Source organism: Scyliorhinus torazame, chromosome 2, assembly GCF_047496885.1.
Source record: "Scyliorhinus torazame isolate Kashiwa2021f chromosome 2, sScyTor2.1, whole genome shotgun sequence".
Taxonomy (NCBI): domain Eukaryota; kingdom Metazoa; phylum Chordata; class Chondrichthyes; order Carcharhiniformes; family Scyliorhinidae; genus Scyliorhinus; species Scyliorhinus torazame.
Window position 1 is genome coordinate 172,431,345 of NC_092708.1, and position 13,455 is coordinate 172,444,799.

Sequence of the window (13,455 nt, forward strand, 5' to 3'; positions counted from 1 at the left end):
TCCTCTGTTAACCTCCACCACCCTCTGCAGCTCGTCCCCCATCGAGGTGACCTGGTTGCTGTGTCATGTCACGGCCTCCTCCACCTCCTTCATCTTCTCGCCCTGCTCTCTCACCTCGGCCAATGCCTTTGCCATCTCCACCCTGATCGGGCCGATTGCCTCCTCCAACAATGACCTCACCACAACCACCATCTCTTTCCTCAGGATCTCCATGTGCCTCACCAAACGTTTTTCCAGCTCTACCACCATCACCTCGGTCATCTTCTCCACCGTAAGTAGTGCGGCCCCCGCCTTGCAGTTCGGCTTCCGCCATCCTGTCAATACTTTTGCTTTTGCTCGTCTTCTCCTTCGGCAGCGAACCCGCGTTTCCTCCTTTCTTTGACGCTGCTTTCCGCATCTTTTAGCGGCTTATTGTTTTTTATCTTCTTTCCTTTCTCCTCTCTCCCCCTTCACCCTCCTGCCCTTCATCAATCTGACATTCTTCTTTTTTGGGAAAAAAAAACTTTTACCAAAACTACCTTCAATCTTCTTTCTCCTCTACATTCACCTGGGACCAGGCTTCAGCCTTCTTCTTCCTAGGTGGGAGCCATCCGACGTGGAGCACCCTCCCTGCATGGCACTTGGGCCTCGGGCCTGCCGCCTCGGCCTCTTCGTAGCTCCGCCCCTGCTGCTCTGACCTGCCGGGCCCGGCGCCTCAGCCCCCGCCGTCCGACACCCGCGTGGGGTTTTTCGCCAGCCTATAAACCGGCCCCGCTGGCTGCTCGTGGCGGCCCCAAAGGCCGACAATAGTCGGGGAGTGCGTGAGGTCTCGGGGATTTCCCCGAAATCGCCGCGGATCGCGGCCACCGGCGGGAGCTCTTTTTTTTGCGGCCGCCCTGCTCGCCGACCCCACCGGAAACTAGTGGGGTTTAACTTGAGAGAGTAAATGATAGATGAGCAAAGTTTTGGGGGCTGCAAACCTTGATTTGGTACACAAGCGCATTCACGTGGGTAAACAAATTCACGATATAGCTGGGCACAAATCACCCCGAGTGGTGAAACACTAATGCTGGGTGATGCCCGATTTGCTCCAGGCTTCAGAGACTGAAAGGCGAAGAAAATGGAATTGGTTGATCTGTTGTTGAAATTTACTACCTTATCAATAGCTTTTATTTTTAATAGTAATCAGAAGCAAGAAAATGTTCCTCACCTTTCATCAGCCAGTACTGCTCTCACAATAGCCCAAGCCGCAACAAAGACTGCTGGAACTCCTGAAATGGAAACGGAACAGCTTGTCTATATTGAGGTTGTTTGACTCTTTTCCTAATGATTTTGCAAAGCATATAGTATAACATTCAATCTGTATCCTTTGAATCATGGCCTTGTTATTGTACATAAAAATATAAAGTGAATCTACTTGGAGAGATTCGGTGAAAAGCTGCTAATTCTACAGAATTCATATACTTTTCTTTTAAAACTTCTAATATCAGAATTTCAGGGCCAATATGGAGACCCTATGACTCATTCTGCAGTGTCTGAGTAAAGATTTGTTTTCAGAGTAGCTGTAAATTCTCAAAATGGCAGACTAAATCTGTGGAACTGCCAAGCTGCTATCTTATTTCCATCTCTTGTGATTTAAAGTAAAAAACAAACAGGCACCCCGGCGGGATTCTCCGAGCCAAAATCCCGATCGTCGCGGGGGCCGAGAATGGGCGTTGACGCCGGAGTCCGGCGCAACGCTGCTCCCGCGATTCTCCGGGCCATTGACAGAGGCCCCCGCGGCGATTCTCCAAGTGTAACTGGCCGAGTTCCCGACGGCGTGGGTCTCTCATGTTTTCACCCGTCGGGATCTCGGCGCGGCGGCTGCGGACTGAGTCCGCGGCCGCCCTGGTGAGGGACGGTGGGATCCCACCGGGAGTGGGGGGGGGGGTCCTCACCGACAGTCAGGCTATCGATCGGGGGCAATTGATCCGCAGGCACTCGTGATCTCGGGGGGGGGGGGGGCTATCTTTTTGGTGCCGGTCCGCGATGTGGGTCCGCCATCTCGCGCAGGGCAGCCGTCGCCGTGCACATGCACGGACCCCCGACCGGAAGTGCAGGGCCCCATATCGGCAGCCGGAGCTGCGAGGGCTACTCCTGGGCCCTGCTAGCCCCCTCCAGGTAGGAGAATCACTCTGGACTTTCTTCAGGAACATATAACGCCAAAGACTTTTATTTTGATGCTGGAGTGGGGACACAGCCCCATTATTGGAGAATCCCACCCCCTATTTTTGAGTTGAAAACAATCTGTTCCAGTGGTATCAATTTGTTGACATAATCATCCTGAGTTCCATCAAAAGAGCGGTCAAATCTTCCATTCTCCAGATCATCAGAGACTGGACAAACCAGAATTGAGATGTTCTCAGGGACGCCATGGAAGCCCTGACGTGTGCACCTCCAAAGTTTCAACTTCCAGTGGACAATTCTCCTGCCTCCTGGGACCCGGCGTGAATGTTTCTGACTTTGAGTCAGAGTCAGAGATTTGGGACAATTCCAATGTACTTATCTGAATAGTTACCCAAGAAATGTTAGACAGATTGAAACCTAGTCTAACTCCTGGATATCAGCTAACTAACCCCCTCCACCACAATGATACACACTGACCCCCCCATGAAAACACTTCACCACCCCTCCCCGTGGCTACCCTCAACACCCCCGCCCACTCTCCAAACCAACCGTCTACTGCTCCAGCCCCCAACTGAACTCGATTACTTGACTACTCTCTCGATCTTCGACTACCCCCCATGATCACCAACTATCCTGCTGACCTCTCAGCTACCCCAACCTCACCCAACTTCCACATCCACTTGAATACCCTCCTTACCCCCCGAATGCTCCCCTCCGCACACCCCACCCCCACCCTGACCACCAGGCTTCACTCCAAACTCCCCTATTACTCTCACGGCCTGATCCAACTACCCCTGACCAAATTACCCACTCACCACATACCTACCTCATCCATCTCACCCACCTACCCTCTAGCCACGTACGCAACTCATCCACCTACCCACTTACTCATCTCATTCACTACCCTGTCACCTACTACCCCCTCAATCACCTTCTCCCAACTACTCACCTACTTTACCCTCCCCTCCTAGCCCTGCCTTATTCTCACTACCCACATTACTTACCCCTACCCAATGATGAACTTACCCACCTCATCAAAGTATCCTTACCGACTTATCTGCTTACTCACTAGCCCATGTAACACACCTTCTCACTCACCCATTCAGACTAGACATGTAAACTTAGCAGATGTAGCTCGTGCCATAAAAATGGAGTACGTCTCATCTTGCCCTGACTCTACCACAATACAATGGAATATTCTGAGAGATGCTGCATTCCACATTCCTGAGGAAGCCATGTTTGGAAGATACCAGTAGAAATGTGAAGAAACATAGAAATTAGGAGCAGGAATAGGTCTTTCGGCCCTTCAAGTCTGATCCACCATTCAATATGATTATAGCTGATCCTCTATCTCAATGCCATATTTCCACTTTGTCCCCAAACCTTTTGATGCCATTAAATCTAAAAAATCCCTATATCTCTTTCTTCAATACATCCAGTGACTTGGCCTTATTATGGGCCAGGGTTTAGAGAACCCCAAAGTATATCATGGAGTTCACCTGACCCACAACTTTGAATAGATTGTGGTATGGGGAGCTAAGCATGGCGATTCTCCAGGCCCCCCGCTGTTCAGCGGCCCGGATGGGCCGAAGTCCCGACGGCGTGACCCCAGGTCACGCCATCGCCGTTCATCCCTGCTTTATCAGCCAGTCGTGCAATCATGTCCGAGGGGTGGTCGGGGCGGGGCCTCCATGTTCCGGGGAGGGGGGGGTGGGGGTGGGGAGAGTTTTCCACGGGAGCGACATGCCAGCCGGCCTGCCATGGCAGGACGGTGGCGAAGACACGCTTGCAAGTTGAGGTCATGCTGATGGGCAAAGGCCACTGGCGCCACCATCCCGCAAGGTCACAGGCCTTGACCTTGGGTGCGCCCAGCCCCCCCACCCCCGCCCCCCCCCCCCCCCCCCACCCCCCCACAGGAGCCGCAACACCCAGCTCCCGTGAGGGCAAGGCCAGCCCACGGTGGCGCAATGAGAAGGGACGGGGTAAACTGGACGGTGCACGGAGACTGTGGGCAGGAGTCAGGGTGCCTGCGTGTCTGCAGCGAGACTAGCCAACCGGGGAACACATGTATCCCACGGCACCTGGCTGTCGAGGTGTCAAAGCGCCATTGTTAAACATGTTGTATCTCCTCCCCACCCCCTCCTGCAGATCATCATGTTTGCGCACCAGCCAGCGATGTTTGCCGCCGTAGTGGGAGCCGCTGTCTTGCAGGTGGTCCTTCGGCAGCGTCGCCGCAGGCGGCTCAGAGCAGCTGCGGCATCGGCAGCTGCAGCAGAGGGACTGGCTGCAGGGGGCCCCGTGCCACGCGCTCAGGCTGCAGGCCCGCCCGCCCACCAGGTGCAGGAGGGGGCGAAGGGGGACGATGACCACTGCATCGTCGGGGATGCACAGGACGAGGATTCTGATCTTGATGGGGCGCAGGCGGAGGAGGAGGAGCAAGTGGTGGTGCCAAGGCACCAGAGGCGCCTCATGAGGCCTCGAGTGTACCGTCACTGCATGTCGTTCGAGGACCTGCTGGACAGGGCATGCAGGAGGGGACTCCGAATGAGTAGGGAGACCGTTGCACATATATGCCACCTCATGGCACACCTGGCACCACGTGGAACGGGGGGAGGACATGCTATCCCGGTGACCGTCAAGGTGACGGTAGCCGTCAACTTCTACGCGACGGGGTCGTTCCAGACGCTGAGCGGGGACTGTCCGGTATCTCACAGGCACCGGTGCATCCAAGCAGTAACCGACGCCCTGTATGCCATCGCCGACCGGTACATCCAGTTTCCAGAGGACCGCGCACACCAGGATGTCCGGGCAGCGGGATTCACCTCCGTGGCCAGGATACCGATGGTCCAGGGGGTGATTGATGGAGTGCACGTCACCATGCGACCACCATCGGAGATCAGGGATGTGTTCATGAACAGATAGGAGACCTACTCCATGAACATTTAGGTGGTCTGCGACCACCACATGCAGATCATGCATGTGTGCACCCAGTACCCGGCAATGTGCATGATGCCTTTATACTGGCGCAGTCTTACATCCCCGTCATGTTCGAGGGTCACACCCCCGGCTGAGGGGCTGGTTGCTGGGTGACAGGGGTTACCCGTTGTGGTCGTGGCTGATGACGCTTATACGGAGGCCACAGACCAACGCAGAGACCCGCTACAATGAGGCCCATGCAGGGGTGTTGTGGAGAGGTGCTTTGGCCTCTTGAAGATGCGCTTCAGGTGCCTCGACCACTCTGGAGGGACCCTCCTGTACCATTAAGAGAGGGTCGGCCGCATAGTTGTTGTCTGCTGCGTGCTGCACAACATAGCCAACAGAGGGGCGATGTCCTGGAGGAGGAGGCACAGGGCGAGCCCGATGAGGGTGACGCATCTGCACATGAGCAGGAGGATGTGGAGGGGGGGGGCACAGACACGACATGGGGGCTGGATATGGACGGGAGGCTGCACGGCGCCACCGGCTTGGCGAGCGAGCACGCGAGGCATTGATCGCCGCACGTTTCATGAACTAGGGGGAGGGCACCGTTGAGCAAGGCACTTGCACCTCCATTCCGCCCAAACACACCACCCAGCACCCCCCACCTCCCGCACCATCCGACAGCCCTAGCTCCCACACCACCACTTTTACAACACCTTACACCTGTGACACAACAGGATGGTCTCACACAGTTGCTTGTGTAAGCGGGTGTGATCAGTGCCATGTTGAATGATGACAACCCGCTCTGCGATGAGCTGTGAGCTCTGGATCGTTAAACAATGTCTGACTCATGGCCATAACTAAACCCTCCACCTGGGTGGTTCCTGTATGCGTCACGGACACTCCATCACATGGCCATGTGGGGTAGCTGGCATCGATGTGCCGAGGACGACAGGGTGTTAGGTGGGGGGGACGGGGGACGGGGGGGGAACCACACACCCGGGCTCACGGTTGTACCGAACTTTGAACCCAGCGCCACTCGGTCCCCTTCACGACCCCTCAGGCACCAGACATAGCACAGAGGCATCTAGGTTTGGTGTAGCAGTGACTTTAATCGTGACATTCACATACAAGTGCCCGAGCCCCTATAACTAAGCTCTGCCCTGCACCAACTTACTACGTGTCTAACTTCTTTGCCTTACTACGCCTTGGTGTTTCCCCAGACGGCACAGCAGGAGTGGAGGCACATTGCTGAGAATCCTGCCCTTCGACGTGGCTCCCGTCGGCGCGAGTTTCCTGGGGCAGCCCGGCTTGGATGGGCCAGGCTGCTCGGCGGGCGTGCTGGATGGTGTGGTGCCACCCTGTTCTGCCCGCTGCCCACCAGATGCACCAGGGACGGAACGGGAGGAGTCCGAGTGTTCCGGAACCTCCCTTGCTGGAATCACCGGGACGGGCCCCAGAACCTCCTCCTCCCTCGGGGAGCCCGGTGGCCCCCGGGCCTCACTATGGGACAATGGTGCAAGCGGAGACAAGCGCCGTGGGACCACCGACACCTGGCGCTGCCAGTCCTGGAGGCCCGCAGTGGCATTGACCAGGGTCTGACCGTTCCCAGCGATTGTGCTCAGGGAGTGCGCCATCCCTGTCTGGGACTGTGCAACCTCCCGCTGGGCTTGTGCGACGCCATCCAGCACGTGCGGAAGGCCGCCGATGCTCTCAGCGATGGCCTGCTAGGACTGGGCCCTGGCCTGCTGAGACTCGGCCAGACCCCGGAGCCCGGTGGCAATGTCCAGCTGGCTCTGGGACATGGCTGCCTGTGAGAGGGTAGCCCTGTCCTGGGCCACGGATGACACGTGCACATGAAGCTCCATGCCTTGCAGAACCTGACCCATGGCCGAAACCATTGTCCCCATTGCCTCCACCACGGAGGCCACCCGTGCGGTGTCGGCCAGGGTGGCAGCCATGACCGGCACCACCCCCTGCTCCTGGACGTGGATGGACTCCTCCAACTGCATCTGCAGATGCTGGAAGATGGCCGCCATCCTGTTGTCCACTCCCAGGGTTTCCAAACACATCGGGTCTGTGGGTGGGTCTGGTAAGTCCAGGAACCCGGGAACCGTCTGGGTGGCAGCTGGGTGCTGGGCCTGGGCTGCCCTCCGACCGCCCAGCCCCTCGGCTGCTCGTACCTCCACCTGCTGTACCGGTTTGGCTGTGTGGTGCACACCAGCCAGTGTCCCAGAAGCCTCACCACTAATGTGCCCAACCGAGGTGAGGGTATCTGCTATGGTGGAAGGTGTGGGTGACAGCAGTGACGCAAGGTCCATGTCCTCATCGGACACCAGATCTGTGGTCTCCTTGGTCAAGCCTTGGACCGATGGACGTTTTCCCCGGCCCATGTGAGGTGCCGTGTCCGGCCTGTCCATCATCTGCCTGGCCGTCCCCTGTGCGTCATTGTCCAGAGTCCCCGTCCTCTGTCCATCACTGTCCTGGCTCTCCATCCTCTCTTCTCCATCTCATGGCCGTCAGTGTCCTGGCTGTCCATCCTGTGTTCGTCAGTGTCATTTCTGTCTGTCCTCTGTGCGTCCGCTTCCTGTGCCCCGGCCTCGGAAGAGGGCCCTCCTGTCCGTCTTCCTTCCCCTCCCTGGCGTGCGTCCCTGTGGGCGGATGAACTTGGATCTGGATGTTGGGGGCTTCTCCAAGACGTTCCGGAACGATCGGCAGCTGGCCCGGGAATACACAATAAAGCATGTATCGTTAGACACGCGGAGTCGGGGGTGGAGAGTGTGGGGGGGTTAGGGGGTGAAGGGGGCAGTGTGAGGGGGTGGAGAGTGAGGGAGGGTTAGGGGGTGAAGGGGGCAGTGTGAGGGGATGGAGTGTGAGGGGGGCAGGGAGTGTAGGGGGCAGTGTGAGGGGGTGGAGAGTGAGGGGGTGTTAGGGGGTGAAAGGGGCAGTGCGAGGGGATGGAGTGTGAGGGGGTAGGGAGTGGAGGGGGCAGTGTGAGGGGGTGGAGAGTGAGGGGGGGTTAGGGGATGAAGGGGGCAGTGTGAGGGGATGGAGTGTGAGGGGGGTAGGAAGTGGAGGGGGCAGTGTGAGGGGGTGCAGTGTGAGGTGGGGGAGATGAGGGGCTGTGGGAGTGTAGCCAGGCTGGGGAGTCTCACTTGGTACTGCGCCTCCGATCTGGCATGGCGCTACCTCCCGGGTGGCGGCTCCCCCGGCGAGGTCCAGAGCCCTCTGCTCATGGATGGTGAGGGGGTGCAGCACAGGTGATCCCCCTCCGATTCCTGCACGCTCATGATGGTTGTGGGCTGTCTTGTCCTGCGGGGGGGGGGGGGAAGCATCAGAGTTAGGTGGTCAGCAGCAAGACACGTAGATGTTGGCAACATTATGACTGCGGGGGGGCACTGGGCACCACGTCATGGCACCTTGCAATGGAGGTGTGGCGCCCATGTGGGTCGGGTGCAATGTGGTGCCCCCCCCTATGTGGGCGGGGGAGGGGGTGGCGTGCGACACGTGGTGTGGGGGAGGGAGGGGTGTGGTGTGGCGTGGGGGAATAATAAGCCTATCACTACTGGCCAATACTTAACTTTAGGAAGAGCCCACCAGGTCAGGGAAACGAATGGCTTGTCCAATCAAATCTGGCCCGCGGGATTCAAAAGGCTGCTACAGGCCGGTGGCTAGGTGTCTCTACCGGATAGCGATCGTTGGATTCAAACTTACAGTTGCCGGTGGCTGGTCTTGCGAAGGTCCCGAGCAGGCGAAGAGGAGAGAGAGAGAGATCTGAACTCGGACCCTCACTTTTATAGGGCCCAGGGGTTTCCCGCCTCCCGGGGCGGCCCTTGACCCTGAGTCCCAAGTGATTGGATTCTGTCCCCAATCTCTGGGGTCGATGTGTCCAATGGTGAGGCGATTCCTCGATCGAGGGACGGTCGCTCACCTGTCTTTGCTTCGGCCACTGCAGGCGCCGACAGGTCTGGCCCGGTATTCAATTGCTAATATGCTGCAATTGTTCCCGGGGATAGCCGATTTAACTGTGGATGTCTGAATAGATTGGCTGCAAACAGTCCTGAATGCAACTGCGAATACCTGGGTTGATGGGCTGTTGATAGCCCTGAGTATCGATCTGGGCTACCTTCCCAGAGCCGAATATGCAAAACTGTCTGCAGCTGCCTGCTTGTGTCTTCTTGGCTGCTTTTCCCAGCAGTCTTTCGGGTTAGCCGTTTTAAACTGGGTTTTGGCCAGATTAATTGGACGCAGCCATTTTACATGGCTACATACCCGCCTTGTGATCCTAACATGAAGCGTGAACATAGAACATAGAACATAGAAAATACAGCACAGAACAGGCCCTTCGGCCCACGATGTTGTGCCAAACCTTTGTCCTAGATTAATCATAGATTATCATTGAATTTACAGTGCAGAAGGAGGCCATTCGGCCCTTTGAGTCTGCACCGGCTCTTGGAAAGAGCACCCTACCCAAACTCAACACCTCCACCCAACACTAAGTGCAATTTGGACATTAAGGGCAATTTATCATTGACCAATTCACCTAACCCGCACATCTTTGGACTGTGGGAGGAAACCGGAGCACCCGGAGGAAACCCACGCAGACACGGGGAGGACGCGCAGACTCCGCACAGACAGTGACCCAAGCCGGAATCGAACCTGGGACCCTGGAGCTGGATCACATAAATTTTGTCCTCTTCGTTTCCTGATGGGGGGGCACCTCCCACATGGCCACGACTCTGACCCTAGCTATGCACAAAAACTTACCTAAACAATTCTTGAGGGCGCTATGTCAGGCAGGGGCATGTGTCTGGAAAAAAATAAACTGGGAACTTCTAATTTTACCTAAACAATTCTTCAAGTATTATACAATCTTATCTCTCTAAACATACAATAACAATTACAACATTTAATATATTCTTTCCTGGCTTGGCAGTCAAGCTCAGGATCATACATTTCCATACATTCTCTTTTTATTTACAGGAAAAACCGCCAGTGCATGTTTTATTATTCATATGTCGCGGGGGTGGTCTGGGGTCTAGTTGTAGCCGAATATCGGGGATTGGATCCGATATACCAGGGTTCGAGCGCGGTACGCTCTCCTTTTCCACTTCCGGAGGCGCATGGTCTGTACTGCACAACTGAGTATAGCCAATGCCAAAAGTGCCTCAATGATGTACGATAGAGAGTACCAAGTTATGAACTTGGCACACCAGGATAATGCAGCGTGGTTGGTGACTGGGCCCTCGGTACTACTGGGCAGTGAAGTGTTAACAGTAAAGGGGTTTGGAGTGATGGGGTCCACGTTCCCGCGCAACAAAAAGTCCATACAAGCATGTTGAGCACGAAGAAAGGAGTCCTCATGGCTGTCTTCTTTCTTTCCTTTTCCTGTTTTTGCTGGTTTTCTCCGGACTTGGAGCTTCTGGAGTTCTGTAAGACAAGCGTAGTGTGTGTAAATACTTTGGTTTAATATCTGGTGTGTTAGTGTGTCTGTCCTTCTTGGGGCCAATTAAACCCTTATAATTGGTCACAGTATGTGACTCTCCCCCCATTTCTTTTTCAAAACAAATGTTTGGACACGGCACACTTCCCAATGGTGGATCAGTGCTAGGTTTATCATCCAAATGTTCCAGGATGTAAATAGCATGTGGCAGCAACCCAAAGGTTGCCTAAATAAAATAAAACTGTTTTTGAAAGAAAAGGTCGAATGAGGTGCGTGTGGGCCGCGACGGGTACGATTTGGGTGGAGTCCCCGGGTAGGACGGCTACCAATACCGTATCTTCCCTACCCGAGCGTTTTTGACCAACGGGGGGGTCCCCAGGCAGGGCGGGTCTCACGCCGTTTCTCCACTGCCTGAGCGACCAAAGAACGGACAAAAATGTAGTCATCATGGTGGGGTTACTGTTCTGATTCTACCATCAAATCAGAAGAGTAGCTACGATCGGGCGTCTGGTCTGGTGACCACGTATCAGCTGAAAAGATAGTTCCTCTGAATGGGCGTCTGGTCTGGTGACCAGGTATCTGTGGACAAGTTGGTATCGCTGAACAAGGGTCTGGCTTGTCCAATTGGAAAAGAGCTAAAAGTTCAGGTGAATGGGTGTGGGGCAGTGAGAACATTCTCCTGTAGGACGAACAACATTTAACAAACAGACAGACAACGAACAACATTTAACAAACAGACAGACAACGTAAAACATTCTGCAGGTTCCATCAGGAAGGACAACACTTTTCACCAAGTGTCTCCTTTAAATCATCATGTGGACACCTCAGTTCTCGGTCGCTATGGGCTCTGCCTTTCTCTTATCGGGAGTGCCTGTCGGTTGGGCACTCTGTTTTTTTAGGGCCATTGCATTCTTTAGCAAAATGTCCCAATTGTCCGCAATTGTAGCACTCTTGCGGTTTGGCAGGGGGGCAGTTCTTTCCCTTGTTTACCCAGGCGGGGTTGTGGAGAGTGGTTCTTACTGCCTGCACGTCTGCGGCAGCTTGGTTTTGCTCGGGTGTTCTAGTGGCTGATTTACCGTGAGCCGCTTGTTCCCAAACGCGGGACAATCTCTTGACCACCCACTTCTCATTCTGAGCCTCCTCCGAGGGGTCATAATTGCTACAGGCATTCTGTCCTGCTTCCGTGGCATGGGAGATAAGGGTGCGGGTCCACTTGGCCATATTGTCTGGGGACAAATGGGCACGATATACGTTGCCGAAAACGGCTTCAAAATGAATCCACAGGCGTCCTGCGAACGCTGTGGGGTGTTCAGACTTTTTCTGTCTGCATTTATTCAGACCGTCTACGGGGTCGCCCCGGTTGTACCCGATCGCATCCAGGATCGCAGTATGCATTTCTGCAAGGGTGCCTCCTCCTACATTCTGTGGGTCGGGAAGGGCTGCTGCGACCGATGGGTCTAAGCTGAGGGCCGTGAGCTTTACCTGCTCTTTCTCATCCAGGCCGTACATGGTCGCCTGGTGTTTGACGGTGGCAAAGAAATGGTGTGGGTTTGAAGCGGGGAGGAACGGTGTGATTTTGGCACACGCGTCCTGTAATTGGGTCACTGTGAGGGGGGTAGAATATAAGACCTCCGCCTCGTCTGCTGTGGCGGTGAGGTGGGTTGTTGCAGGGTTCATGGGAGCCTGTATTATCTGTTGTGTGGGGATGGGGCTGCTTTCCTCCTTTGGGGTTTTCCCTGCACACATGCTCCCTGAACATATCTCTGCGCTGTCTCCTGGTCTAAACTTTCCCCAAAGGTTTCTTGAAATCCCTTTTGGACAGAAAGCAGTGCTTTCAAGTCTGCAATCTGCTTTTGGCACTTTCCATGGTCCAAAGTACTCTGCCTTTGTTCCGTGGTTGTGGCGTGGAGCGCTCTGAAGGCTGCCTTGAGATCACTGCATTGTTTCTGGAGCGTCTCTACCTGGTTTTCTGTTTCTTTCTTTACCAGGACTGCACGCTGCAGGTCCTGATAAGCCTTTTCGTATTGTGACTGGAAACTACTCAAGTGCGCCAGACAAGATTGGTGACCCCGTTTGGCGTCAGCCACCTCTTCGTCTTTTGCTGCTAATTTCCCTTTTAACTCCAGGTTCTCTTTCTCAATTTTGCATACATCGATTTTACTCATCCGATGTATGCCTTCTATTTCCTTGCGGAGCGCCCTGACGACCTCCTCTGTGCCTCGCAATTGTGCCAGACAGGACACAATTGCCATCGGCTTGCGCGCTTTTGCTAAACTCTTTCTGTGGATCTCACTCAGGTTCTCCCACCAAGTATGCCCTATACCTCCAGGACCTGAGTCATCGTTATTGCAGAAATCCTTCCACATGGGCCATCCTTTGCCCTGCAGAATTTTGCGGATTTCCACTTCCCAAACGGGACACTGTCCCGCTCCTACGCTGCTGACTGGTGCGACAGCAAAATCTTCGGGGTTCATGAGGCGCTGCATTGCTTGCATTGCCTGCATGGCTCTCTCTTATCTGCTCATTACGTTCGAATTTGGAACAGGGGGCTAAGGTGGTGTGATAGATGCGGGTACGGCTTGCGCTAATTTCCGAAATACCAACTGCTGATAGTTTTGACGCAACAAAAAATCTATCAGTTTTGCCTTATAACCCTGTTGGTTACGCATGCATATACACACTTCCGAATTGTGAATTATTAACCAGAACCGCTTGAAAACTTGTGGTTTTTTTTTGTTTGTTTCCGATTGGACTTCTAATTCAAAATGTTGGGGTTCTCCCGGAGTGGTTTTCCACTTCTAAGTCGGGTCCCGTCAGGATGTCGCCAATTATGTTGCTCTTTTTAACCTTAGTCTATTTGCTCTGTTTACGTCACCTTTGCTCATGAGTCGCCAGGTATCTTTATGATACCGCCACGTGGTTCAAGTTCAGGTTATGATCAATAATAC

At 54.7% G+C, this 13,455-nt stretch overlaps 1 protein-coding gene across 1 annotated transcript in view; it reads right to left on the reverse strand.

Moving 5' to 3' along the window:
• Positions 1–13,455, reverse strand: part of LOC140393728 (parathyroid hormone 2 receptor-like) — a 302,658-nt gene that overhangs the window by 114,812 nt on the left and 174,391 nt on the right. The window contains exon 8 of the mRNA XM_072480057.1: positions 1,190–1,250. Coding sequence (XP_072336158.1) covers positions 1,190–1,250 — 61 coding nt within the window. The remainder of the gene's footprint in view (positions 1–1,189; positions 1,251–13,455) is intronic.